The sequence below is a fragment of the Enhydra lutris genome, unplaced genomic scaffold (genome assembly GCF_002288905.1).
Source record: "Enhydra lutris kenyoni isolate GAN:26980312 unplaced genomic scaffold, ASM228890v2 scaffoldscaffold122, whole genome shotgun sequence".
Taxonomy (NCBI): Eukaryota; Metazoa; Chordata; class Mammalia; order Carnivora; family Mustelidae; genus Enhydra; species Enhydra lutris.
In genome coordinates this window covers 320,831-347,136 of record NW_019154206.1, presented here as the reverse complement: position 1 = coordinate 347,136, position 26,306 = coordinate 320,831, and the positions used below count along the sequence as shown (strand labels likewise).

Here is a 26,306-nt window from a genome sequence, read left to right as displayed (position 1 = left end):
TAACCCACTGAGCCACCCAGGCGCCCCTACTGTTACCATTTTTAATGACCAAATTGTACCAGCAAATCAAGTGAGTGAAAAATTGAATGTTTTCCTAACCTATATTCATTAGCAACAACACCCCACCAGTTTTCTTATTTACTCCTGTGCAGGGCAGTTTCCTTGGTTGTCCTTTGCTTTTAAGATCATCACTCAGTGCTGCTTTCACGTTCGGTTCAGGCCAGTTTGTGTAACTCGGCAGGGTCAGGCTGAAGAGGCGACGTCTTCGCCCGGCTCAGATGGACGGCTGCGAGGCAGGCTGTTTCTTCTTGCATCTCACCCTACTGTGTGTCTTCTGATGCCCGATGAGGTGCGAGCTCTGGGTGAAGGCCTTTCCGCATTTGTTGCATGTGTAGGGGCGCTCCCCAGTGTGCGTCCTCTGGTGCCTGATGAGATGGGAGCTCTGGCGGAAGGCTTTGCCGCAGTCCTGACACTGGTAGGGCTTGGCTCCGGTGTGAGTCCGCAGGTGCTGGGAGATGGCCGAGCGGTCATTGAAGGTCCGCCCGCACTCTGGACACTCAAACGGCCTCTCTCCAGTGTGGATTCTCTGATGCTGTGTGAGGGAGGAGCTCTGGACAAATGCCTTCCCGCAGTCCTGACACACGTACGGCTTCTCTCCTGTGTGGATTTTTTTATGTACAGAGAAATATCTTGGGTTCCGGAACGTTTTGCCACATTCGCTGCATCGGCAGACTTGGCTTCCTTTGTGGATTCTTGTGAATGTGATCTGCTGAGCGCTCCGGCTGAAGGCTCTCCCACAACCACTGTTTTCTCTGGCTTTTTCCCCTTTGCGGTCCTTCTGATGAATTTTTACACCTGGACTACGTGTCACCTTCTTAACCCGTGAGCCACGCTTACGCAAGCGTTTTCTAGGGAGAGTTTTCTGGAGTGAAATATGGCTTGTGCCAAGGCCAGTGTTCGCCCGCAACGAGGAGCTTTTCTGAGGGAGGGTTTCTTCCCCAGTCGGCCCCACCCCCTTCAGTGCTGCGTCTGAGACTTCCTGGGCCTCACCCTGTGAGAGATCTCTTGACATAGGGGACCAGGTGTCATCCCTTGAGAATTCTTCCAGTTTCAGGTCATGGGCTGGTTCTTTCTCAGGAGTGTCAGACTTCGGAGTTAACTCTTTACTTTCCAGTGTAGTCTCCCACCCTAAAAGAACCCAAAAGGTGTGGATACGGTAAAGAGAAAGTGCTAAATGGGCTAGGAGTATGACATAGCTAAGTATTCAAAAGCTGCTTTTTCCCCCCAAGAACAGTCCTACAGCCTGGGGGGACTCTGAAGAGCATGAAGGAGCAAAGAGAAGAACATGAGCTCCGCGGCTGGGGACCGGGCCGGGGACGGGTTTGGAACTGGGAACACTCTCCTGGCTCTCTGACTCCTCTTATGCCTTCAAGGTAGGCAGCAAATCAGTCCTTCACTAGATCTGAGGCTGCTGCTGCCCACACAGTGCCCAACCCTCCAGGTCCACAGGGCCAGCTGAAGGCAGGGATGGTGCACGGAACTTTCCGGGGTGTGCCCAGTTCTCACACTAGGCCCAGAGAAGGCAAGAGCCCCACTCCAGGGCTTCTGGTGCTCCCAATCCTAGAAGGCTGGAGTGGCCAGCACGGGCAGAGCCTTACCCAAAGAGACCAGGTGTCCAAAGGTTTCCAACATCACGTCATGGTACTCAGTCCTCTGCGTCGGGTCCAGCAGCCCCCACTCTTCCTTGCTGAAGTCCACGGCCACATCCAGGAAGGTCACTGGTTCCTGCAATGCCACATTCTGTGTCTGCTGAGCAGTAGGGTCATTGACTGGGACAGAAAGAAGGATGACTGGGGCCTCCCAATAGTCTGCTGAGTGGAGGGCGCCCCTGTTTGCACAGAAATGCTGACTTGGGCCATAAGAGGCCAATAAGTCCCTTCTCACAAAATCAGAGTGTGGGGCCTAGGCTGGAGGCAGAGTCCCTGCTTCACTAAGAGCTACAGGTGCTATAAGCAAACTGCCTCCACTCTACCCACCCGTGTGCAGCTCACCATTTCCCATCGACTCCCTACAGAAGGCTGCTCCTGAGATAAGCCCCCCGACTAGGCATACCCCCCACAACATGTGGTGGAACTGCCTTTGTGGACTGGGGCTGCTTGAGGGTGGGTAACAAGAGGCTACACTGAGGTCAGTCCTTCTGGGGAGCTGGCAAGAACTCCAGCAGGAAGAGGCCTCCCCATGGCACTGTGCCTATATGTGGGAGGTCTTTTGCCCATGAGGGGCAGAGTCTGCTTGAGAAGGAATGGGAGAAAGCAGAACCATTAGACCAGGACTAGACAGACATACCCCTCTCTCAACACCAGGAAGCCCCTGGATACAGCCTTGCCTGAAGCCTACTCCAGACCACTCGTTATGTGAGAGCCAGTAAGTTTACCTTATGCTTGAATGAGCTGTGAGCCACCTGCATCAGAAAGAGTCCTGACCAATGTCACACACACCATCATTCAGTTGCACTCTCTGAGCTTCAGCAGTTAGCAAGACAGGGACAGTGCTGTTTCACCTATGTCCTGGCTCTGGGATATTTTTGAAGCAAATCCCAGACAATTTTTTCTGTCATAAACACCTAAATATGCATTTCTGAAGGACAAGAGCTCTCTTGTTCTCACCCAGATTCAGACATGGTCTGCAAGCCCCTGCCTGGGGCTCCTAAGTGTCTATAAATACTTGGCCCCTCCCTCTTGCCTCCAAATTTTTTGACTTCTAGTCACTGTGCCCTTTCTTGGTCTCCATGGTGGCAGCAAGGCAGTCCAGCCCTTCACAATCAGAAACTCTGAAAGGCTTGGTTGGTGGGAGATGAGAGGTGGAAGGGGAGGTCATCTCACAGGGGATGCTCTGACCAAAGAAGGAAGGGGTGGCACTCCCCACTCACCTCAGATGGTTCCTTCGCTGGCCACGTAGTCACTTGCTCCTCCTCCTCTTCCTCAGGAGCTGTGGTCTGAAGAGAGAAGGTGGAGTCCTGGCCGGGTAATGCTGGGAGGAGACATCAGCACAGGTGATCAGCCAGGTTTGGTGCTACTTCCAGGACAGGGCAATGACAGCCATTTCTCTTTCTGGGACCCATGGGGCCAGCACACATTGTGTATCTTGTTGCTGCTCCTGTCAGGGACATCTGTGCCCATCCTTCTCCTCACCAGCTCAGGTCCCCACGCTGGCTCCTCTTCACAGCCTGTGCCCAAATCCCCACACCTGGATCGTTCAGGATGCATCACCCCATATTACTATAGGGCACTGGTGTCCCCACTGCTGAGACCCCTGATCTCACTCCTTCCCTCTCCAGACACTGTTCTGGACCCAGTCCCTCCTCCAAGGCAGCTGCCTCTTCTCTCCATTAGCCTCGGCAGCTGGCCTCACAGCTGTCCTCAGAAGCAAAGACCCCATTTCTGGCCTCTGACTCCCAAGACTGGATTTATTCTCCTAACACTTACCCATCTTGATGAGAATTCTATCATGTTTCCTCTACCTTAGAAAACAGCTCTAACTGGCCTTACAGCCCCCTTTCAACCACAGCTCCTTCATGCCTGACTCTTCATCTGTCCCCAGCTGGTCCATGGGCTTCTATAATGACCTCACCCCCCCCCCCCATCAAGGGGAACGCTTAAGTGACACAAGCTGGCACACCAGGCTGCTTCTTCCTTCTGGCCACAGTGATTGGATCATGGATGAATACAGGGCCCACAGCTAGACAATCAGAGCCAAAGAGGCTTTTGTTAACACTTAGGAAAGAGAAATTCTGTGTGGGGAGGTCCCACATGGAGATAGCTTGCCTGTGAGTGAAACTGACAGAGGCCAGGAGAAGTATGACAGAGGAGAGATGAGTCCTGAGGACACTACAGGAGGCCCTGGGACCAGCCATGTCTGAAGCTAGTAGATCACCCTGGGACTTTTTCAGTAAATTCTCCTCCCTTGGCAATCACAATTGAGAGTCCCAACTAACTTGCTGATCACAAATGCAGGATTTTTAGAATTATCTGTAAGCCCTCTCTGCTCCGTCCTCTATGATATAAACTGACTTCATCCCAAGGTGTGAAACATATGACAGATTCGCTTTCATCTCGTGAGCTCTACAACTATCTCCTCGGCATCTCTATCAGTTTCCTGTTGCTGCTGTAACAAATGGCCACAACAGTGGCTAAAAATAGTATGTATTTGCTTTCTTGTGATTATAGAGATCAGAAGTCTGACACCAGCCTCACTGGGCTAAAATCAAGGTGTTGGCAGGGCTACCATCCTTTTGGAAGCTCTGGGGAAAAATGTATTCCTCACCTTTCCAGTTTCTGGAGGCCACCTAAAATACTTGGCTTCTGGCCCTTTCTCGTGTCACCCCACTTCGGGGGTCATATGTCTTCTCCACCCTTAATGTTCACGACTGCCTCTCTATAGGTACCCTTGTGATTGCATTTGGGTCCACCTAAGTAATCCAGGATAATCTCCCCGTCTCAAGACCCTCGGTTTAGTCAATGGCATCTGAAAAATCACTCTCAGTGTGTGAGGTTATATATTCAGTGTCCGTGTTCCATGGAACTCATCCGGACAGAAATCAAGTTTCATGTCATCTTACCCCCAAACGCACCCTACACATGTACTCCCATCTCCGCTCCCCACCACTGTCACTCCTGCCCTAGCCACCACACCACGTGGAGGGCACAGTGATAGTTCTGGTGGCCAATCTGCTTCTCATTTGGACCTTCTCTGTCCACCATCCAGAGCAAGCTGCCACCTGGTAGGTCTTTAAAACGCAGTCAGACCATGCCGCATGTTTCTAGGGAGAGTTCATGGATTGGTTCCCACTGCTTTAGAGTGACACTTCTTGTTGCTTTAGGACAACATAAAAAATCTCTTCAAGGGGCCTGCCAGCCTGCCTCTGCTCACTTCTACTAAAGACCTACCCAATTTCTCTCTAATTTTGGATTATACTGTTACTGCTCCCATTTTGGCCCTTCATAGGTGATGCTCCCCTGCCTGGAACATCCTGCCCACTTCTTTTTTTCTTTTTCTTTTTTTTTTCTTAAAGATTTATTTATTTTGGGGGCGCCTGGGAGGCTCAGTGGGTTAAAGCCTCTGCCTTCGGCTCAGGTCATAATCCCAGGGTCCTGGGATCGAGCCCCGCATTGGGCTCTCTGCTCAGGGGGGAGTCTGCTTCCCCACCTCTCTCTGCCTGCTTCTCTGTCTATTTGTGATCTCTGTGAAATAAATAAATAAAATCTTAAAAAAAAATTTATTTATTTGGGAGAGAGAGATAATTGGGGGAGGGGTAAAGGGGAGCTTGAGAGGGAGAGAAGCAGACTCCCTGCTGAGCATGGAGCCTGCCTTGGGGCTCAATCTCTCGACCTGAGCTGAAATCAACAGTCAGCCACTTAACCAACTGAGCCACCCAGGTGCCCCTTCCTGCCCACTTCTGAGTTCCACTCCACACCAGGTGTTGGCTACAGCAGTTTGCCTCCTGGAGCTCCGCCAGCACCCTTGAGTTCTTCTCAACCCCATATTTGTCACATGCATATTTGTCAAATTCCCATCAGTCCTGCTAGACCTAAGGCTTACTGAGCTCATGAGTCTGAGTCCTGTCTGTCTTGGTCACCACTTTATCCACAGCCCCCACTGAGCGCATGACATCAGACGGCACTCTGGGAGGGCGTCTGGATGGCTCAGTTGGTAGAGCATGTCACTCTTGATCCGGGGGCTGTAAGTTCAAACCTCATGTGGGGTGCAGAAATTACCTAAAAAAATAAAATCTTAAAAAAAAAGTGCATTCTTGGAGTATACCTACGTGATTAAAATCACATTTTCTATTAGCTTGTAGTACAGAAAAGATCCCAAAAGGACGAAAATGAAGGCTTTAACTGTAAGCTTCTCTCAGAAGCCTCGGGAGGGCTGGTTAAAGAGTGTAGTCCCAGAGCCTACCCAAAGGTTTCGGTAGCTGTGACTCTCCAGCTGGAAGCTACTCTTCCAGCCTGAGACTCTCCATTTCCACAGAGAGGTCCAGGGATAAGGCCATTCTCAGATTCCCTGACCTAGAGACTACGGTAGGTACTTCAGCAAGGAAGCACCTAAAACTCTGACTCGGAAACATGTTCAGGAGGCAGATGCCCTTGGCCTAAATGGAAACAGCATGACCTTTCCCCAAGCTCTCCCAGGAAGCCTGAGTTCCTCCTCTCCCCATCCTCCAGGATGCCCCCACAGGAGTGTCTCTCTCCACCCCTCCATTGCACTTACTTTCCTCCTCAGACATCCAGGTTACATCCTCCACCAGGGACACTGCATCCTGGCAGTCCTCTGGGTGCTGCGACTCCACCCACATCCGGAGCTTCCTGGGCAGTGCGCCCAGGAACTGCTCCAGCACCAGCCGCTCCAGCATCTGCTCCTTGGAGTGCGCCTCGGGCTGCAGCCACTGGCGGCACAGCTCACGCAGCCGGGCCAGGGCCTCTCGGGGCCCCGCCACCTCCTCAAAGCAAAAGCCCCGGAACCTCTGGCGCGCGGCCTCAGGGTCAGCTAGCTGCTTGCCTAGCTGTTGAGTGGGCTCCCCAAGCACATCTGGGCTCAGGCCCTCATCTTCGGCATAGAGGGCCCGGATCTGGGCGTTTCGGGGACGAGCTACCTCTTGGTTCAGTGTGAGGACTTCAACGACTTCAATCTTCATCAGGGGATTCCCAGCAGGAAGAGGATCGAACTGAGGGTCCAGTGGAGCTGTAGGATACTCTGTGAGTCAAAAAAGCACAGCCAGACAGATGGCCAACAAGCACATCAACATTATCTGCCACCAGAGAAATGTAAATCCAAACCACTGTGAGATACTACCTCACACTCACGAGGAAGGCTATTATCAGAGATGAATGGCAACAACTGTTGGTGACGATGTGGAGAAATCGCTGTTGGTGGGAACACAGAATGTTGCACCATTCTGCAAAACAGCCTGCCAGCTCCTCGAAAAGTTAAACAGACTTACATTATGACCCAGGAATTCTCCTAGGTATACCTCCCAGAGAAAAGAAAAGAGAAGTCAACACCAACACTTGTAGAGGAATGTTCACAGCAGCACTATTCATAAGAGCCCAAACCAGAAACAACTCAAAATGTCCACCAAATGAAGAATGGATAAACCAAATGTGGTATACCCACACAATGGAATATTATTTTGCAGTAAAAAGGAATAAAGTACTGACACAGGCTACAGTACGGCTGAAACCTGACAACATTATGCTGAGTGCAAGAAGTCAAACACCAAAGGCTACCTATGGTATGACTGCATTTACATGAAATGTCCAGAAGAAATCAACACAGACACAAAATAGATTAGTGGTTCCCAGGAAATAGGGAATTGAGGCAGTTGGGGAGTGTTGGCTAATAAAAATGATTTTTTTGGAGGATGAGGAAAATGTTTTGAAATTAGACTGCAGTGACGGCTACGCAACCCTGTGAATATAACGAAAATCACTAAACAGGGCGCCTGGGTGGCTCAGTGGGTTAAGCCGCTGCCTTCGGCTCGGGTCGTGATCTCAGGGTCCTGGGATCGAGTCCCGCATCGGGCTCTCTGCTCAGCGGGGAGCCTGCTTCCCTTCCTCTCTCTCTGCCTGCCTCTCTGCCTACTTGTGATCTCTGTCTGTCAAATAAATAAATAAAATCTTCAAAAAAAAAAAAAAAAAAATAAAAAAAAAAAAAAAAAAAAAAAAAAAGAAAATCACTGAACATACACTCTCAAAAGGTGAACTTCATGGTATATAAATTATATTCCAATACAAAGTGGGGAAAAAAAGGAAGAGGCAAGAAAGATTAAGAGACCTGTGATGCTGTATAAGTCTGCAGCCATGCACAGGGAACAGAATCTGATCCTGCCTCCATGGGGGCCAAGATGACTGGGAAAGTCAGGGGCTCTGTCTTGGCACAGAGTTCACAAGAGCATCTGCTGAACACTGAACAGAACTCCAGCACCGCCCTAAAATGCTAAGGAGGAAACATGAGCCAACAGGAAATAAGAAAGCTCTCTACAACTCCCAGGAAGAAATGCTAATTGACTAAAGGACTTAAAAGCTTTAAGAAAGAAAAAAAAGTTAATAGAAAAAACTTAACCACGGATTATAACTTATTTTCATTAGATTTATGATTCTATAAACACAGAAATGGCAGGGCTGATGTCTAGAAAAAAATGTACCCTCTCACCCTTGCTGTTTTCAATACACATGATTAGCACAACTCTACCTGGAACAATGTGGACTCAAAGCCTTAGCAACAAATGCCCAGGGAAGGCTGGGGGACTTTCATCAGATAAATCTACTGGTGGTCCGGGAGCTTTCTGAAGAGAAACACAGATGTAAAGACACCAAGAGGAGCGCCTGGGCGGCTCAGCGGGTTAAGCCTCTGCCTTCGAGTCGTTGGATCATCGGGCTCTCTGCTCAGCGGGGAGCCTGCTTCCTGCCCCCCCCATCCCTGCCGCTCTCTGCCTGCCTCTCCACCTACTTGTGATCTCTGTCAAATAAATAAAATCTTGGGGGGGGGGGAAGACACGAAGAGAATGAGTATTCAGAGCGAGTGACACTGGAACCGTGTCAACAAGCCCAGACCACCAGAGCCTGTGTCACGACTGCCAGTGTCTCCTTCTGCCCTCCAGGGAGGACCTTCCTTTCTTGCTGCAACTCTCCCCAGTCCCTCCCTCCTTCGCAGCGGGCTCCCAGAAGACAGCCTCTGCCCACCCTCACCTGGGGGGTCCTTCCTGCACAACACATCGCTGAGCAAGAACACACGACGGAGAACTGGAAAACAGGCGGTGTTAAAACAGGGCTCAAGAAAACTGTGGATTCACGTGCAAGCGTTATTTTAGTGTGACTCTTCCAGCGCAGAAAAGCTGCTGCCACGGGAAGCAAAAAAGAGCAGGAAGCTACTGGTACGGAGTCACTGCAGCTGTGTTAAATTGAAAAAGAAAAAGAACCACCGACTCGTCAAAGACGCGAACAGCGGCTGCCTGCCCAGGCGCCGCCAGTTCCCCGCCCCACCCCCACCCCGCGAGCACCTGCAGATCAAATCTGCCATCAAGCAACTTCTCAAGCGGCGCTGGGCGGCTGGGCTTCCCTATTGGCGGGAAAGAGGCTCCGGTGGAGGCCGCAGCCACAAGCATACGTTTCCGCTCGCTTTGGGGAGACTGAAGCAGCCTCCCTCCCCCTCCCCCCGGGAAGCGCGGTGACACGTCAGCACAGCCACGCCCCATCCCCCGGTCCGGAAGACCGCAGGCCGCAACTTCCGGCCGGGCCCAGAAGTGCGTCACTCGCTCGACACGGGCGCACTACAGCTCCCAGGAGCCTCCGCGACATAGACCTCCGGTGCCGCCATGTTGGGGCTCTGGGCCCGGCTCAAGCCCTGCCCGGGCGGCGGCCTCTTCCGCTCTGGTGCCTCCCACGACCCCCCGCGAGGGCGGACGCGCCCCGGGGCGGCGCGGACGCAGCTAGAACTTCCACACCCGCCTTGCTGGTTTGCGCTTTATTTCCCCTTGGGGCCAGTGTGGGAGAGCGCGGTCGCTTCCCCTTAAGGCAGCGACGCACCCGGACTCTTAGTCCATCTTCATGCCCGCGATTCGAAATCCTTCCCGTTCCCGTAGGGCTTCCCACCCCCCCCCAACACCTCCAAATTCCTGATTACAAGCCTTGGCTCTCCTGTGGGTTCCTCGGCTTACGGGTTTCACAAACCTGTTGCTGGAGACTGCTAGCGCGCTATCCGAGAAGTGAGTCAGCGTGGGGTCAGGAGTCGCTCGCGATGGGTGGGGCCGCGCCCGCCGCCCGGGATCGGCCTTGGGCGCTTGAGGTTGCAAAACCCGTCCTGGGCCGCGCTTTTAATCTTGGCCACAGCCACATCCTTTCCTAGGCTTATATCCCTTTTCCGACCCCTTCCCCTAAACTTCTGTATTAATTTCATCGGGGGGCTTCCCTTTCCAACTCGTTTACACCTGCGTTGTGTCTGGCGTTTAATTACCTTCTTGTGCTCAGGACTTCTGTTGGCTCACTACCCCAACCCCAACTCCTGATCTGAAGGCAGAGTTCATGTATTCCCTTTCAGGGAATTTTCCTAGAGTAACTCAGGAAGCCAGAGACGGAAGTTCCCGAATTCCCAGCAGCCCTGGACCTTGAAAGTGCCCCTGATACGGGATATTGGGGCGCGAGGGGAGGTAGCGCTCCCTAGCGGCTCCTTGCTGGGCCACGGGTACCATTTTGAGCAATAATCGTGCAGTAGACTTGAACAAAACAAAAACAAAACTTCATTCTTCACAATGCTTCCCAGCTTTCTAACTTCTAAAACTTGTTTTACTCCTTGGTTAATCACAGGGATTATTTAGTACTTTGTCTCTTAAAATTAACTGTAGATTTTAATTTCACTCCATGCCCCGTATTTCTTCTCTAATCCTAATCATGTATTTTGTTCCTCCTCTTACCCTTGGAGGCACCAGGGCAATTTCTCCAGATCTTGAACTCAATGCTCATTCAAAAATGTTTAACTCTTACCGTTTTAAGTTTTAGAGCCTGTAGGTTTGTACGTTGGGAACTGTGCTGATCCTTGTGGTGCTGAGAGTTCAGTGCATATGCAGCCTGGCTCTCCCGGCTGTAGCCGCGCTTCAGGACAGCACATTCTGCAGGGTAATCGTAGAGCACCGACTGGGTGCTACGCAGTAAATGAGACGGGCCTCAAGCCTGGAGGCTGGTGGGTACGCATCATTCTAGGCACTGCAGTCCTCCGAAGCTCATCCTTTAGACCGTCCCTCAACCACTGTCTCTGCCAGGAAGTGTTCGTCCCACCTCACAAAGTGAAACCTCTTAAGTTTACCAGCCGGCAGAGCTAGAATTGGATCCTCAACTCACTGGGGCATAGTGGGACTCACTGACCCGCTCGTCTGCGTGGGGCTACCCGAAACAGTCTATCCACGGCAGCTCCAAGAACTGGTTTCCAGTCCCCTAGCTGAATGATCTGGGCTGGGGATTTGAGTAATTTAGTCCCCTCACTTGCAACTATCTGTTTAGTGAGTTGTTTACAAATTCCCAAGCCTTTAGGCAAGGTGCTTAATCTTTTTAAATTTATTAGAGACAGAAGTGATTAGGTATAGTATGTAGGAAAGGCTGATGGGAGCTGTCTTCTTCGTCCTTAATTTTCTTCTCCCATGTTGTCTCTGCTGCTTCCCTTCCAGGGTAAGCCATCTCTCCCTCAGTGCTCAAGAGTTCATGACTAATCTGGTATCCTAAGGCTACCAGTCCACAAATATAACAGTAACTAATAGTGACTTTTTACACACTTGCTGGGGGTCAGGGTCAGGAAGAGTGCTTATCTCAGCTCCCCTCATCTCTGTGCACTCCCCTGTTCCTTTTCCTCCTTGTCCAGAATGTTCCCTGTTCGTCATCCTTTCTCCTCCCCTCCCCATCACTCACTCTTCAGCTCTGCTGGGCACCCCATGCCATCACCTAAGTTTGTCTACCCCACTGGACTGCTGAGGATGTCAACCGGGTCTTGTGCCTTCAAAACCCTAAAGCCAGGCTCAGAGGACCTCCCAAAGGTGTTGATGATCTTTACATCAAAGTCTTTGAGTAACAGTAATTACTGTTATATGAAGGTCTCCAAGACCTAGGCTTTACATACCATAATCCCATAAGCAATAACATCCGTCCTTCACACAAGGGGAAATCCATGCTGGGAGAGCCTAGGAGCCCTGCCCAGGCCACAACTGGGAACATAGCAGCTGGGATCCAAACCCTGTTCTTTTATGCCCTTTATAGCACAGGGTGCTTCTCACAATGTGCCAAAGTATGCTTTGTCTATAGGTATTTGTACTCCCCTCATCCCTGCCTTGTAGTCTTTCTGACATCTTCACCTGGCACCCCTTCCAGTTCTTAAGTATCACCTCCTCAGAACTGTCTTCCTGCCCAGTTCTGAAGTAGTTCTGCCTACCCATGCCACTTCCCTCCAGCATATTCCACTGTTTCATTTTTCTTCAGGGCACTGACTGCCAGTTTGAAGTATCTGCTTCATTATCACTCACCCTCTACCTTCTCTACAACACTGCCCAATGCAGCTCTTTGTTTAGGAAATGGTCTTGATACACTGTCCAACACAGTAGTCTTTAGCAGCAGGTGACCAGTGACCATCTGAAAGATGGCCAGTGTGACTAAGGAACTGAACTGCTTAAGTTCACTGTATTCTGTTTACATGTAATCAGCCACATGCTAGCCGCTGCTCTGGAATGCAGACCCAAGGAGACAGGGGGCCTTAATACCCTGCACAACACTAAGGCATTTTGCCAGGCGCTCAAGCAGTATTTATTGACTCAACACAGCTTCAAAGAGTGATTTGAGTGTTTTAGCTGTCTGGATTTTCCCATATTTCTGTCAAAATATAGGAAATCTCACTAGCATTTTAATTGGATCCCACCTGTAAATTATTATGGGATGATTGCTGTTGCTACAAAGTTCCCTTCTACTTGAGAGCCTGAGCAGGATGGGAGTGCAGGCCACCAGGTAAGACGACACCTGGTTTACATTCCTGCTTCTTCCCAGACCAGCCAGGACAGACTTGCATTTCTGCTTCCACTGGTAGGATGGCTCCATCAACACTTCTCTAGAAGCTGCTGGCTGGAATGATGGTAGGATTTAAGAAAGGGACTTCATACACTTCTAGCCTTTGTTAAATCCTCAAAAAGAAGTCACTGCATTCTACCTCTGAAACTAATGATTAAAAAAAAGAAGTCATTGCTTCTACCTATTCTATATCCCACTTACAATTTTTTCAAATAGAAATTCCTTAATACTTTATTCCTTATCAGTTCCTAATCATTTCTTTTTTTTTTTTTTTAAACATTTTATTTATTTATTTGACAGAGAGAGATCACAAGTAAGCAGAACAGCAGGCAGAGAGAGAGAGGAGGAAGCAGACTCCCTGTTGAGCAGAGAGCCCGATGCGGGGCTCGATCCCAGGACCCTGGGATCATGACCTGAGCCGAAGGCAGAGGTTTAACCCACTGAGCCACCCAGGCGCCCCTTCCTAATCATTTCTTAAATAATTTATTCCTAGATCCCATTTCAAAAACCTATTAAAATCTTTTAAGTTGGCTACTCCTGGTATAAGCCAAGGCTATTAGTCTATTATTTTATAATTTGTCACACTGATTAACTCTTAAAAACTATTTCAGAGGATTAGTTTTTTTCCAAGTCATTGTTGAATTACAAGTATTTCCTTTTTAATATTTTTCTTATTCTATGCTTTAGTGAGAACAGTGCTATGTATACTTTGTGGAATCTGTCAACATTCCAACCTGTTCTGTCACCGAACTGCTCACGTTCATGGAAATTATCTTTTAACAAGAGGTAGGAAAATACTCACTGCCCAAGTCAGTAACAGGCAGCTGGCCACTTTGTTCTTATAAAGTTAACTTCGGTATTTTTCCTGTGACCAATTTTGACAACCTTACACTTTTCCAGGTATCTTTCCATTTTATTGTTTGTTCATTCCTACACTCAACAATTACTGGGCACCTATACTGTGTCAGGGACTAGTAACACAGCAAGAAGGAGACAGCAATTTTCAATTCATCAGCATGGTTATGGGCAACATTTCTTAAAATGCAACGTTACCCTCCCACCCAGTTTCTTCTCAGGAAGCCATTACAGCCTACCAGCTTCTATATTCAGTGATAACCAACTGACACAATTGTTTTTGTGTATTTTCTTAAAGACATTGATATTACATGCATCTATGTACTTTATACATCTTAAACTATATGTATTTAAGAAACATATGTATCTTGGAGACTTTCACATCAGTACACAGACCTGGCTTACTCTGTTACAGCTGTACAAAGTATTATACTGAAAACTACACGTTGTTGAATGTACTGCTGTTTCCCTGTGCAGGTTTTTAAACTGCCTTTTATTTATCCTCTATTTTATCAGTTGGTTTTTGCATTTTATCCTCCCAAAAAATTAGCTTGGGTTCCTTTTTTTTCTTCTCCATTTCTGATTCATGTATTTGAACCGTATTTATCTTTCCTCCTTCCTTTGGACTTCTGGAGTCAAATGCTTCGTAGTTCATTTGTTTTCCTTATTTTTTTTTTTTTTTTTTAAAGCAATCTCTATAACCATTGTGGAGCTTGAACTCCAGACCCATGAGATTGAGTCACACGTTCCTCCTACTGAGCCAGCCAGGTGCCCCTACTGTCCTTCTTATCCATTAAAAGGCATTTTCAGGACTTGAAATTACCCCGGGAATTACATCTGGACTCCAGGCAAAGCAGTTTCCAGATAAAAGGATCAAGATTACATGGGTCCAAAAGAGCAAATATATGGAAGGTGACAGAGAATGTTTTCTTGAATAACAGTTGCACAGTATGTGACCACACTCTGCCAGGCTGAATTCTTGCCAAAAATGTTCTGATAGTCACTCAAGATTCTAAATTCTTGGCCCACTCCCTAGGATGTGAGCCTGTCAGAGTTCTTAATGGTATTATGTATCTCAAGAGTTCCCTGTATCATTACCCGCCCTCCTGTTTCACAGCCTGGCATTGTCTTCAAAATCTCCGATTTGTTTTTGTTTGTTTGTTTTTAAAGATTTTATTTATTTATTTGGCAGACAGAGATCACAAGCAGGCAGAGAGGCAGGCAGAGAGAGAGAGGGAAGCAGGCTCCCTGCCGAGCAGAGAGCCCGATGTGGGACTCGATCCCAGGACCCCGAGATCATGACCTGAGCCAAAGGCAGAGGCCTAACCCACTGAGCCACCCAGGCGCCCCACATCCTCTTGTTCTTTAGTTTCTTCAGCTGTTCCTTCTCCCAACAGTTTCCTGAGCTAGAGACTGTCATTGTCTTAGCAACTGGGAACATACATGGGAAACTAAAAGACGACTCCCCTCATGTTGTTTAGTATTTGTTCTAGGTGTTCAGGTCAGATAACAGAACAAGCTGGGAAAGACAAGATCTGTTTTGTTGTATCTGTATACTTACGTGACCAAAGTTTTATTTAGAGTTTGCCTTCTGCATGCTTATCTGATATAAAAATAGAATTAGATATTTCATTTTTATTCTTTGATGTGGTTCTCTCTAGTGTACGTTTTTTGTTTTGTTGTTGCTACTCTGTCAGATACAGTGGGAACTAAGGTTTATGACTGGCTGCACAGATTACATTGAGGGTCTGCAGCATATGAGTCCTCTGATGCTGAGTGCAATGAGGACTCCTACTGAAGGACTTCTTGCCAGTGGGTTCAGTGCCTCTGAAGCCTTCCTAACACTGCTTATTGCATTCTCAGGTGTTTTCCAGTATGACTGCTATGATGCTGAGTAAGAGAGCTGTGCATGAAATCTTACCACAGCAGTCACATTCCCTCGGCTTTGGAGTTCTCAGAGGTTAATTATTTGGCGTGAGAACTTTACCACATCTGATACAACTGGTTTTTTGTGTTTTTATTTTTTCCAGTGTGAGCTTTCTCAAGTCAGACCAAAGTGAACTAGGCCGGAAGCCTTTCCCGCTATGATAATATTCCTGGGCTTTCTTCCCTGTTTGAATTCTCATGTCAAAAAACTCAAGAATTTCCTCCATTCAAGGTCTTTGCACATTAGTCTCCCATGCGAGCCTTTCCTTAAAGGCTGAGCTGAAAACAGGCTTTCTCACACTAAACACATTTATGTACTCTTATTCTTAAATGAATTATCCTTTGTGTAAAACAACGGATTTCCTACACCCACTACACATTTGCTTTATAGTCTGAGTCCTCTCAGGCTACACAAGGGGTGAAAAGATAGAAAAGGATTCCTTCTCATCCTCCCCCAAAATAATCTCCTTGTAGAAATTATTTTTTTTCTGCTAAAGCTCACAATAATTATGAGTGTTGCTACATTCATATTTGTAGGGTTCATCTCTCTTGCTTCATTCCTTGACAGGTCCAAAGAATTAAATGTCCTGCAAGCTGTCATCTGAAGGTTGTAAAACCTGAAGGTCATGTAATCATGACCTTCAACACAGTGTCTTTATTCCATTGCTTTCTTATAGATCTACTTTCCTACAGATTAAATCTAGGTTATATCGTTTTCCTCCCAAAACACACATGTGGCAATACTTTCTTGAAAGGACAGAGTGATGGCTAAACACTTGAGTGCCATCAAATAGTGATCCACATTCCTTATATTCACAACATCTTCCCCAATCAGTGCCTTCTTAAAGATGAATGCCATGTAGGGACGCCTGGGTGGCTCAGTGGGTTAAAGCCTCTGCCTTCAGCTAGGGTCATGATCCCAGGGTTCTGGGATCGAGTCCCAAATCGGGCTCTCTGCTCGGAGGGGAGCCTGCTCCCCCCCCACCCCCGCCTGCCTCTCTGCCTACTTGTGATCTCTGTCAAATAAATAAATAAAATCTTAAAAAAAAAAAAAAAGATGAATGCCATGTCTTAACTGCTTATTACTCAGTGTCCCTTCTACTTCAGCCAATGTCTGTGCTGGCATTTTTGCTGTCACGGAGAGCTGCAGAGCCACACAAAATGAGTTGCCTCAGAAAGGTGAGCTTTCCACTTAAACCCCGTTCCCTGCATTGGAAGAGGTACCACTACACCAGTGATGGCAGAGACCACTGCTGGAGATGATGGTCTCATCTTACAGTAAATAAAGCATGCCATTCCAAACACCTATGATTCCCAAGTTTTTATGCCTCGCCGGGACTCCTTCTGAAGTCCAGAGAAGGGCATTCCACTGGCTTCACAAACCTCTACTTGGAGGTCTCCAAGTCCCTTCTCATTCACACTTCATTAACAGAACCAGTCAGGACATAGGACAGTTCCACAAACTTGAATCTAGGTGAACGCTGTAGGGGAGTTCTTTGTACCATTCATATTACTCTCTTTAAAATTGCCTCAACAAAGAAAAAACAAAACAAAGCCTTTATTTCTACCCTTCAGAAGTTTATGCTTTACCAGTTTTCCTCATGTCACTGACTAAAACCAAATATTCAGGAAGAGTAATTTTTCTCCTTTTTAAGTTAGATGGTGATACATACAAAGAGTGTATATGGTAAACGCATACATTACAAATAGTCATAGGAAATCCCTGAAGCTTTCACCTCTGAAGGATTCTTGGCAGCTTCCTTTCCTTTGGCCACTACTCACCTGGCCCCAGTGAATCCACTTATGAACTGGGAGAAGGCCATGCAGGCTTATCCCCAGCCCCTCTGCTATTCTCAGGCCAGGAGTCATCACCTCTTCCCTAGATGCTACCTACCACGGCTCCCTGGCGGGCTTTCATCTATGCCCTGCTACAGTTCCTTCTTCATAACCACCTGAAGCGTGCTTGAAAAGCCACATCACACACCTGCCTGATAACAATCAAAACTCTACTCATAGTGGAAGCCCTGTGTGCGTTGCCAAACCTAGCTTGCTTGTCAGTATACCTCAGCTACCTCCTCCCAGCCCACTTAGTGGCTGTTTCCTGAGTGTGCCAAGCTTACGCCATTCTCATGGTCACCCCAGATACGGTCTCTGTACCTGGAAGCTCTCTTTACCACCACTCACATGTCTGTAGAGTTCTTTTTCTTTGGGAACTGGCTTAAAATTTCACTCCTGCAGTGCCCCCCCAACCACCTCCTCTAGCGTAGTAATTCCCCATGACCCCCACATCACATTCTTTTTCTTCTCAGTCCTTCCACTACTTATCTGTTCAGAGTTGCATCTGGGGAACTTGTTTGTAGAGGCCATAATCCATCAGACTACAAAGTCCAGCATGGCAAGGCTTATGTTATCTCTGGTTCCCTACCAAAGTGGTTAGTGTACTACGTAAGACCCAAGAGAACTTCCACAGTATTTGTGAGGTGTAACCAGGACAGGCAGTGGAGGGAAAACAAGCAAAGGACTCTTTGTGACAAAGCACAAAACACCTATTACCTCAGGCACAGTCTGTAATAAAGTGTCCTGGTAAGCCTCCCTGTACATGGTCTCTTGCTCTGGGATATCACCTCAGAATCTCCTGTCACCTGTTAAGCCAGTCCTCTCAAGATGTGCCCCAAATCCCTCAGGAAGCGAGATTAGAGGAACTACTAGATCATCCAGAAGTCCAAAGCTGAAAGGTTTGCCAACAAAGGACTTGAGTTCCAGGGAGGATGAGACACAGACCTGCACAACCAGAGCCACCACCCAGGAAGGGGCTGTGGAAGGCCAGAGCAAGGGGAACAACTAGGAAAGACACCACAGTGGGTGGATACAAAGTGCCTGTGTTGCTGGGAACCTTCCAAGTGAGGTATAGTCTAGTGACCTGTGCTCATGGCTGGAATTCATAGGGAATGAAAGGAATGACTCTGATTATGGAAAAGAAAAAAACACTAATGCTGAGCCATCAAACTGAGTCCAGGAGAGGAAGGGCAGAGAGTCACAAGAGATGCCAGTCTGTGTTGTGGCAAACAGAAAATCATCACCAAAGATGGGGACCAGGTGCAGATTTCATAGGTGAACACAGCTAGAATCTGGTAGTTCTAATAACACTTGCATTAGAACACACAGAACAAAGGGAAGGGAGAGCATCCCAAGTTTTCTTTACAAAATCAGCACATCCCCATATAAAAGTTGACTAAGAAAAACCACAAGAAAGAAATCCACCCACCTCCCCCACCTAATTTATGAATACTGATGTGTCAGTGGATGTCAGCATCATGTTACAACAAAGGCACTTCTATTTTTATTAGGTCACTGTGTTAATTGTTCAAAGGAGAAAATCACTATGATCACCATGGAAGGCTATGAGGGAAAACTGGGGCTATTGCTATCATTTATCAGAAAGGACTAAATGACTATTTCTTTATCCAGATATAACTGATTTAAATTAAAGCAGAGTCCAGCACATGCTCATCAAAGCTGAGAAACTTTCCTATTTAGGTCAGACATTCACTCTTCACCCTCTCAGCTTCAGTGTTTTAGAAGTACCAGCTGTGATGAAATGTCATTATGTAATTGGGCAAAAGAAGTAAAAAAACAAAACACTAATACAGTTGCCTCTTCCTTTATACTTGCTGATAAAATGACTCTACTGAGAAAATCAGTAAGAAACTAGTAAGACAACTAGTAATAGAAGTTAGCAGCATGCCAGGCTCATCTGGATCAACTACGTGATATTGCAAAGGAAGACTAACATGAGCAGATCGACAGCAACCACACAGAAAGCCCAACAGCACTCAGAAGGCCTGACATAGCACGGTGAGGAGAGCAGATCTCTTTGTATACTTGTGTCAAATTTTTTTTTTTTTTAAGATTTTTCATTTATTTATTTGAGAGAGAGAGATAGAGAGAGAGATAGAGAAATCATGAGAGAGGAGAAGGTCAGAGGGAGAAGCAGGCTCCCCACAGAGCTGGGAGCCCCATGCAGGACTCGATCCCAGGACTCTGGGATCATGACCCAAGCCAAAGGCAGTAGTTTAACCAACTGAGACACCCAGGCACCCTACTTGTGTCAAATCTTGACTAGACAGACCAATTCTGCCTCAAGGAATTCTAAATCCAATCATTCTAACAGGATTTTCTCAATGAATCCCTGACAAGCTGATGCTAAGTGTTCATATGGTAAACCATGTGGTTGAGAACAACAAAGAATTTTTTTAAAAAATGAGAGGAGCTCCCATTTATCCAAGTTTGTTATAAAACTACCATCCATACAGCAAAAAAGTATTTACTCAGACTGAGATGAAGAACACAGAAGGGACCAAGACAGAGGCCTGCTACCCGTGAGGACTGTGGGAAGTTACATCTATGATAAAGAAGGTGTTTCTGATAAGTGGAAGAATCTAGTCAGAAAATGTGCTGACAGAACTTACGCTCCATGCCTTATACATAAAGAAACTCCATGTAAGTGCAGCCATTAAACAAAAACCAATACTGAAACACAAGAAAGTATTTATAAAATCTTCCTTTCTGTGTTATGAATAGGAATAAAAAGAGATTTGAAAGGAAAAATACCTGAATCATAAAACTTCTTTATGGAGACTAAATTTAAATTTAAAGGTAGTGATAAATGTTTGTCTGGGATATTTGTATTACTAATGCCCATAATTAAGAGTTCCCAACAAAATACTGTACCCCAAAAAACAAAAATCAACAGAAAAAAAGGGGGAGTAAAGTATATAACTCACAAAAGAAAAAATATAAATGGTCTATAAACTTGTAAAAATACTTCATGAGGGATGGGGTGCCTGGGTGGCTCAGTGGGTTAAGCCTCTGCCTTCGGGTCAGATCATGATCTTGGGGTCCTGGAATCAAGCCCCACATCGGGCTCTCTGCTTGGTGGGGAGTCTGCTTCCCCCTCTCTCTGCCTGCCTCGCTGCCTGCTTGTGATCTCTGTCTGTCAAATAAGTAAATAAATAAACAAATCTTAAAAAAAAACAAACCAAACCTTCATGAGGGAAATGTGAACTAAACTGAACATACTATCAGATTTGAAAACCTTAAGAAGATTATTCTAAATTTCTGGCAATGAACAGGAAAAGGTCTCACGTAATTGAGGAGCTCCAGGCATTTTAAAGGATTTTAGACAGCAATCTGTTGCTACCAGATTTTTAGCTTCTACTTGGTTGATTCCGAAGTTCTATCTCACAAATCCTACCTACAAAAAAACCCACACACACAAAAAAACTTGAAAGTGCAAAAAAATGTATGCAACGAAGTTTTCTTTTTTCTTTCTTTTTTTTTTTTTTGCAACGAAGTTTTCTGCCAACAACTTGAAAGATTATCAAGAGGAAAAAATCAAATATGGACCACAAAGTATGTTAAAATAAATGAAACAGGCCTGTTTGTATCCAGTATAACTCCCCCAAGTCATAAACATACGTTCATATACCTACCTGCAAAGATCTATAAAGAAAAAGTCTGGAAAGACACACCAGTTACTGGTGATTACATGAAAGAACAGTAGAACAGATGGAGCCCCTAGGGCCAACATGCCACTGGCAGCAAGTTCACGTTCAACCAAGTGGGACACCCCTGACTCTTGAGACCAGAGGAAAACAGTTTGATTCAGCTTGTCTGCAGCTACTCCTCATACCACCCCATCTGGGTTTTCTCCTGTCCATCTTCTTCTCTCAGACACCAGTCCCTGACTAACCAGTCAGCCCATTCCCTACCAGGACTCTGTGAGCCTGGTTCTCACCTGAAAAGGTGTCTTGAGGAATTCCTCTCTCCACCGACCAGAGCGCTTCCTCCTCCTCTAACTGAGATACCACATCTGGCTTGGAAAGCTGATGTTCTGCCCAAGGGAAAAGAGACAGGGCTTGGGGGTCTGTGTTCAGGAGAAAATGCGTTTGTGCTGCGGCACATGCTGTCCCTGAATTCTTCCCTCCAAGGGCATGACTTCTGGTCTACCGTGGTGATGATAACCCAATCCATTCCCTTTTTTAGCTACATGCCTTCCTGGACTCCCTTGCCACTAAAAGAAGCAATGGGACCCACTTCTGGCTGGCAAGATACAAAGAAAACAAGTCAGCTGGGGACCTTAAGGCTTTTTTCTCCCTTGCTAAATATGGAAGTGGGAAAAGAGAACTAATCAGGGCTGCCCCCTCCCCTTCTTTCCGCCCTGAATATGAACATGATGCTGGGTGCCATAGCCATGCAGTCACTAACCTAAGAGTGGAAAAGTACACACCACAAAGAAATGGAAGCAATCAGTCTCCAGTGATACTCCTGAACTGCTGGAACACTTGACCCCACATCCTATGGAATTCCTGTTACATAAATGAGCATCCATTACAGTCAGCTACATCCCTGACAGACCTACCTCCCTAGCGTTCAAAACCTCTGAGGGACAGACTAGGTGGCTTCAGAAGTCATATGTGAAGTTGCCCTCTCCCTGCAGGTACAAATTAAAGCCTTCTCCCTCAGGCCCCAGGGCCTTGACAACTGCACGCTCCTCCCTGCAACCTGAGCCCAAGCAGACACACACTTCAGAGGCACCACATTCGAGCTGCAAAGCGCATATTTTTATTGACATGGAGACCATCCTTACCCACTGAGACCAGGTTCCTGTAGTTCTCCAGCATCACCTCCCTGTACAGGGACTTCTGTTCGAGGTCCAGCAGTCCCCATTCCTCTGAAGTAAAACCGAGGGTCACATCTTCAAAGGCCACTGGTTCCTAAAACCCACAGGTTTCTGTTCAGCCACGGTGTGTCGTCACCTACACTGACATGAGGGGGAAGGCTGACCCAGCACGTGAGGGCACAGTCTACAAGGTGACCTGCACGCATTCCAGGTGGCTCAAGTGTTCCTGCAATTGTCTGAAACTGAGCAAACGCAAGCTTGACCCTGTTCAGGTCACGGCAAGGAGGACAGCATGTGAGTTCAGAGAGGGCTCTTCTTTCTCTGGACCTCTCCATTTTTCATTAACTCGGGGATTCCGATACTGGCATTAGCGTCTATACCCCCTAGCAGGGAATTCTGAGAGCGGAATCATCACACCCAAGCCTTCAGCCCCCACCCACTGCCTGTGCTGCCTCTCTACTTCCTTCACAGTCAAGGATCCATCCTCCTGTTTTCCCTTAATCCCCTCTAGCTTAGACGCCAAAGTACTACTGAAATAAAAATGTGAGTTTAATCCATGTTTAAACCTACTCATGCCTACCCACAATAGAAAGGATAAATCAGAATCCCCCAGACCCTAACCCGTACTCTAACCATTTTCTGGGTAAGTTAAGAAACCTTTGGTTCATCCGTTCAGCTGCGTCTCATTCCCGGCCAGTCTCTCAACCCTCCCCAAGATGCTCTGGGGCCTGACGTTACCTCAGGAAGGTGGCATCCCACTACCATCCGACCGCCCCCACACCCAGATCCAGGGGTAGACTGAGAAACTCTACTCACACGGAGCCAGGCCGTCGGAAGCCCGGAGGCCATACCTTCCTTCTCGACGTATCTCGTGGGAGTGGGCAGTTCTGAGGAGGTCGAATTTGGGAGGTAGAAGGGGTATGAGGGCTACGCAGAGGAGTGGCCCCTCCTTTGCCCAGTAGCAGTCCTATCAACGTGAAATGATAACCCCAACCTAGAAAAACGCCCTGAAAGGGTCGTCTCCACCTACTCCCCGACACCTAGAGGGCCCGTTTCCCCTAGTCGAGAGGAGACCCTCCTCATACCTTCCCACCCAAAGGGAGTTACTCCCTTCCCAATCCGCACACCGCTCGGTGCGGGTCGGGCCGCCCTGACCCCACGCCTGCAGAGTTGGCTTTCCTCAGGGCCCCGAGTCCCCAACCACACCGCCCCTTCCGGCCCCGCGGCGGGAAGACGGCAGGCAAAGTCGGCCTCCGGCTGCTGAGCTTGGCTGGTAATGGACTGAGGCTGCACACCCCGAGGAGTGGCTCTGGGACCTTTCCGCACAGCCCCGACGGGAGATTTCGCGCCACACTCACCCAGCGCGCCGCGCACAATGGCGACCGTCGGCCTGCGGCGAAATGCGTCAGCCTGGACTACAACTCCCAGCCACCCCTGCGGCGTGCCCGCCCGACCTCGCCCAGGTGGCGGCCATCTTGGCCGGCCATCTCGGATAGCAGGCGAAGCGCGGGCCGCCGGGTGGAGGGCCCTCGCCGGCGACCCTCGGTGGGCCAGCTGGATTGGGGGATGGCTCGAGTTGGGTACGCCAAGCTGCGGGGCCTCAACAATTTTCCAAGTAACAGGGCAGGCCAGGACAGAGTCGTGCTCCGCCACGAGGGCGACCACTCGTGGGATGAACCGGAAGTTGGGAAGGGAAGGAGCGCGCAGGGGATGGGCCGGAAGTTAATTAAAGTTGGGTTGAGGGGGTGGTTGGCGGATTACTACGTCCCTGCGCGGAGGAGGAAGAGCGGGCAGGGAGGGAAGCGCAGAGGGCTGGGGCAAACTGCTACTCCTACCCAATGTGGAGGAAGGAGGGGTGGGAGCAGGGCGGGCCGGAAGCGCGTAGGGGGCGGAGCTAACGTCCAGCCACGATTGGGGGACGGGGAGGGACAGGCGAGTGACGTGGGAGGGCGGAGTAAAGTCCACCCAAGTTCAGGGAAGAGGCTGTGAGACGACTGACGGAAGTGAGTGGGGCGGCGCCGAATGTGGATCCTGGTCTAGGGTGCCACAAGGAAGAAGGGGCGGGAGGGGGAGGGCAGAAGTGTGCCGGAGGCGGCTCTAAGGTCACCCGTGCGTTCTGAGAGTAAAGGCGGGTAGCACCTGCCCAGAACGTGCACCTGGCGGGGTTCTGTGCCCTCCATGGGATGGGGAGGAGAAGCACGCATAAATGTCCGCTCAAGCTGTGGGGAGGACAGGGTTAATTGTGTCCTAAAGACAGGTGTGGGGGTAGGTTCTCAAAACCAGAGCTAGACAGACGTTAAAACAGTGGAAATAGATTTTATTTACAAAAATGCCACAGGGAAGTAGACACTGCAGTATGGACCTGGGCTCCGTACTGAATACAACTAGATCGAGTGGGACCTCATAGCTAAGAAGCAGTTGGAGTGTGTGAGGGTGCGGTGGGGGTTGTTGGGTGATGGAAAATGACAGTCTGGGGGCTGCTGGCTGAAGCAACCCAATAAGATTCTCGCTGAAGGCAGGTGGGGGTGATCAGATGCCAGCTGAGGGCAACAGTGGGGATGAGAAGTTTGATCGGATTCGAAGGTAGAGAAGTCTTGTTAAACTGACTTAGCAGGATTTTTGCTAAAACTAGGTCCTAGGAGGAGGCACGTGGATGGGCCTTGCCTGTTAGGGAGCGCGTTCAGGGGAGCCTGACTAATGCGTGGGTAAGCAAGGAATCTTTGTCAGGGAGGAGGAGTGAGGTGGGTAAGGTCCTCCGTACAGCCTCCTCCTCTGTGAGCGGGGTGCCTGTGTCAGGAAATGAGGGGTCTGCTGCTGCGCAGGATCTGATGTGTGCTCAGTGTGGGCCCAGTGTGTTCTCGTCTTCCTTGGGAGCCAAGGACCAGATAGTCTCTTATCTTCCTTAGAGTCCAGTATCTGGTGTTCATGCATCTTCCTTAGGTCCCAGGGCCTACTGTGGTCTTGTCTTACTCAGGAACCAGGCGCTGATGTTCTTGGGGCTCTCCTATCATTCTTGGGCCCAGGACCTGATGTACTGTCCCCTTGGAGTTTCCTAGCAGATTTGAGCAGCCCTGTGCATCCCTTCGGGTCATCCTGCCCGCTGTCTACCACACTTGTTCTTGGAGCTGTTAATTTTTACGGTCACTGTGGAGAGCAGCCACCTGCAGGCTGCTCATTGTTCATCTTATTTGTTGCAATTAAACGGTCTTGATTTTGATTAGTATTTACTCAGAGACCATACAGACGTTTTTCATTTTAACAGTATTTCCTTGGATTTTTTTGTGGCTACTGTAGATAAAACACCATCCCCATTCCATAGGTAATTTGGCTTCTTCCCTTTCCATATTTTGACTTTAAAAATTGATGTTGTATAGCCCTAGGTAGTGCAACAGAACCACATTAATTAGTCATGTTATTATTGCTTTATTTTGGATGTGACTAGGGATGCTTGTAGTGGTTCACCAACAAGTTTGATGGTGAACTTTAACAATGTCCATATGCCAGGCTCGATCCCAGGACCCCCAGATCATGACCTGAGCCAAAGGCAGACCCTTAATGACTGAGCCACCCAGGCACCCCATGTTAGAGCATTTCTGAACAAATGTTAACTATTATGCATGTAATATATCAAAAATGTTATGCATCCTGTTTGCACACAGGGCCCCAATCCTGCATTCAAACCTTCAGGGCCAGAACTAGTTTGGAACCCACAAGGGTTTTAGCAGAGTGGTAGGGTGCATTCACCACACAGTACGTAACAAGCTGAGCAGGTCTGAGGCAACATCTGGCTTTATATACATACAGCTGTAGCAAAATACATGAAGAGTCACACTAGGCTGGAGAAAGACAATGTGTACGTACCCTGGTTATTTCTGATAAATTTGGCAGATACATGATAGAGGAAGAAACTTGATTTGGGATTTTAGAACTGCGGAAAGGGCATTTGGATCATGTAAAAATGGCTGGATTAGCAATAATACTTGTTTCATTCCATCCCAAAGTTTAATTTGTACTTTTCCTCTCTTCATATACCCCATATAGTCAAAGACATATTTATTGAGATACAGAATTATTGAAATATATTAGCATTCTTCCTTATGCTTCCTTGGTATTCTACCGATTTAATTTAAACAACATATGACTAAGAATAAGAGATATAGAACTGTATATTGGCCAAATCTCTATGGCAGCTGGTGGCATTCAGTTGAGTCTTAAACCTGCCATGAGACTCAGTCATGGACCCAATT

The 26,306-nt window shown here is 48.0% G+C and overlaps 1 protein-coding gene across 2 annotated transcripts; it reads right to left on the bottom strand.

The window, feature by feature from the left end:
- Positions 1-23,461, bottom strand: LOC111139862 (zinc finger protein 274). 2 transcript variants are annotated; one of them, XM_022492283.1, is made up of 8 exons: positions 23,418-23,461; positions 22,876-22,946; positions 22,027-22,153; positions 21,175-21,270; positions 6,271-6,753; positions 2,930-3,030; positions 1,659-1,785; positions 1-1,188 (listed from the first exon to the last, which is right to left on the bottom strand). In XM_022492283.1, the coding sequence occupies exons 2-8, from the start codon at positions 22,906-22,908 to the stop codon at positions 275-277; spliced, it is 1,881 nt and encodes a 626-aa protein (XP_022347991.1). In that variant the 5' UTR covers positions 22,909-22,946; positions 23,418-23,461; the 3' UTR covers positions 1-274. The 2 variants fall into 2 exon arrangements, with proteins under 2 accessions (XP_022347991.1, XP_022347990.1); XM_022492282.1 differs by lacking the exon at positions 23,418-23,461 and adding an exon at positions 21,645-21,745 and having other exon boundaries at positions 22,027-22,939.
- Positions 23,462-26,306: the final 2,845 nt, after the last annotated feature.

Coding starts and splice junctions, on each gene's coding strand:
- LOC111139862 (XM_022492282.1), bottom strand. CDS start 22,106: ATGGGGACTGCTGGACCTCGAACAGAAGTCCCTGTACAGGGAGGTGAT. Junction 1,786..2,929: donor CAGCGAAGGAACCATCTGAG/GTGAGTGGGGAG, acceptor GTGGCATTGCAG/GAACCAGTGACCTTCCTGGA. Junction 1,189..1,658: donor TGGACACCTGGTCTCTTTGG/GTAAGGCTCTGC, acceptor GGGTTCTTTTAG/GGTGGGAGACTACACTGGAA.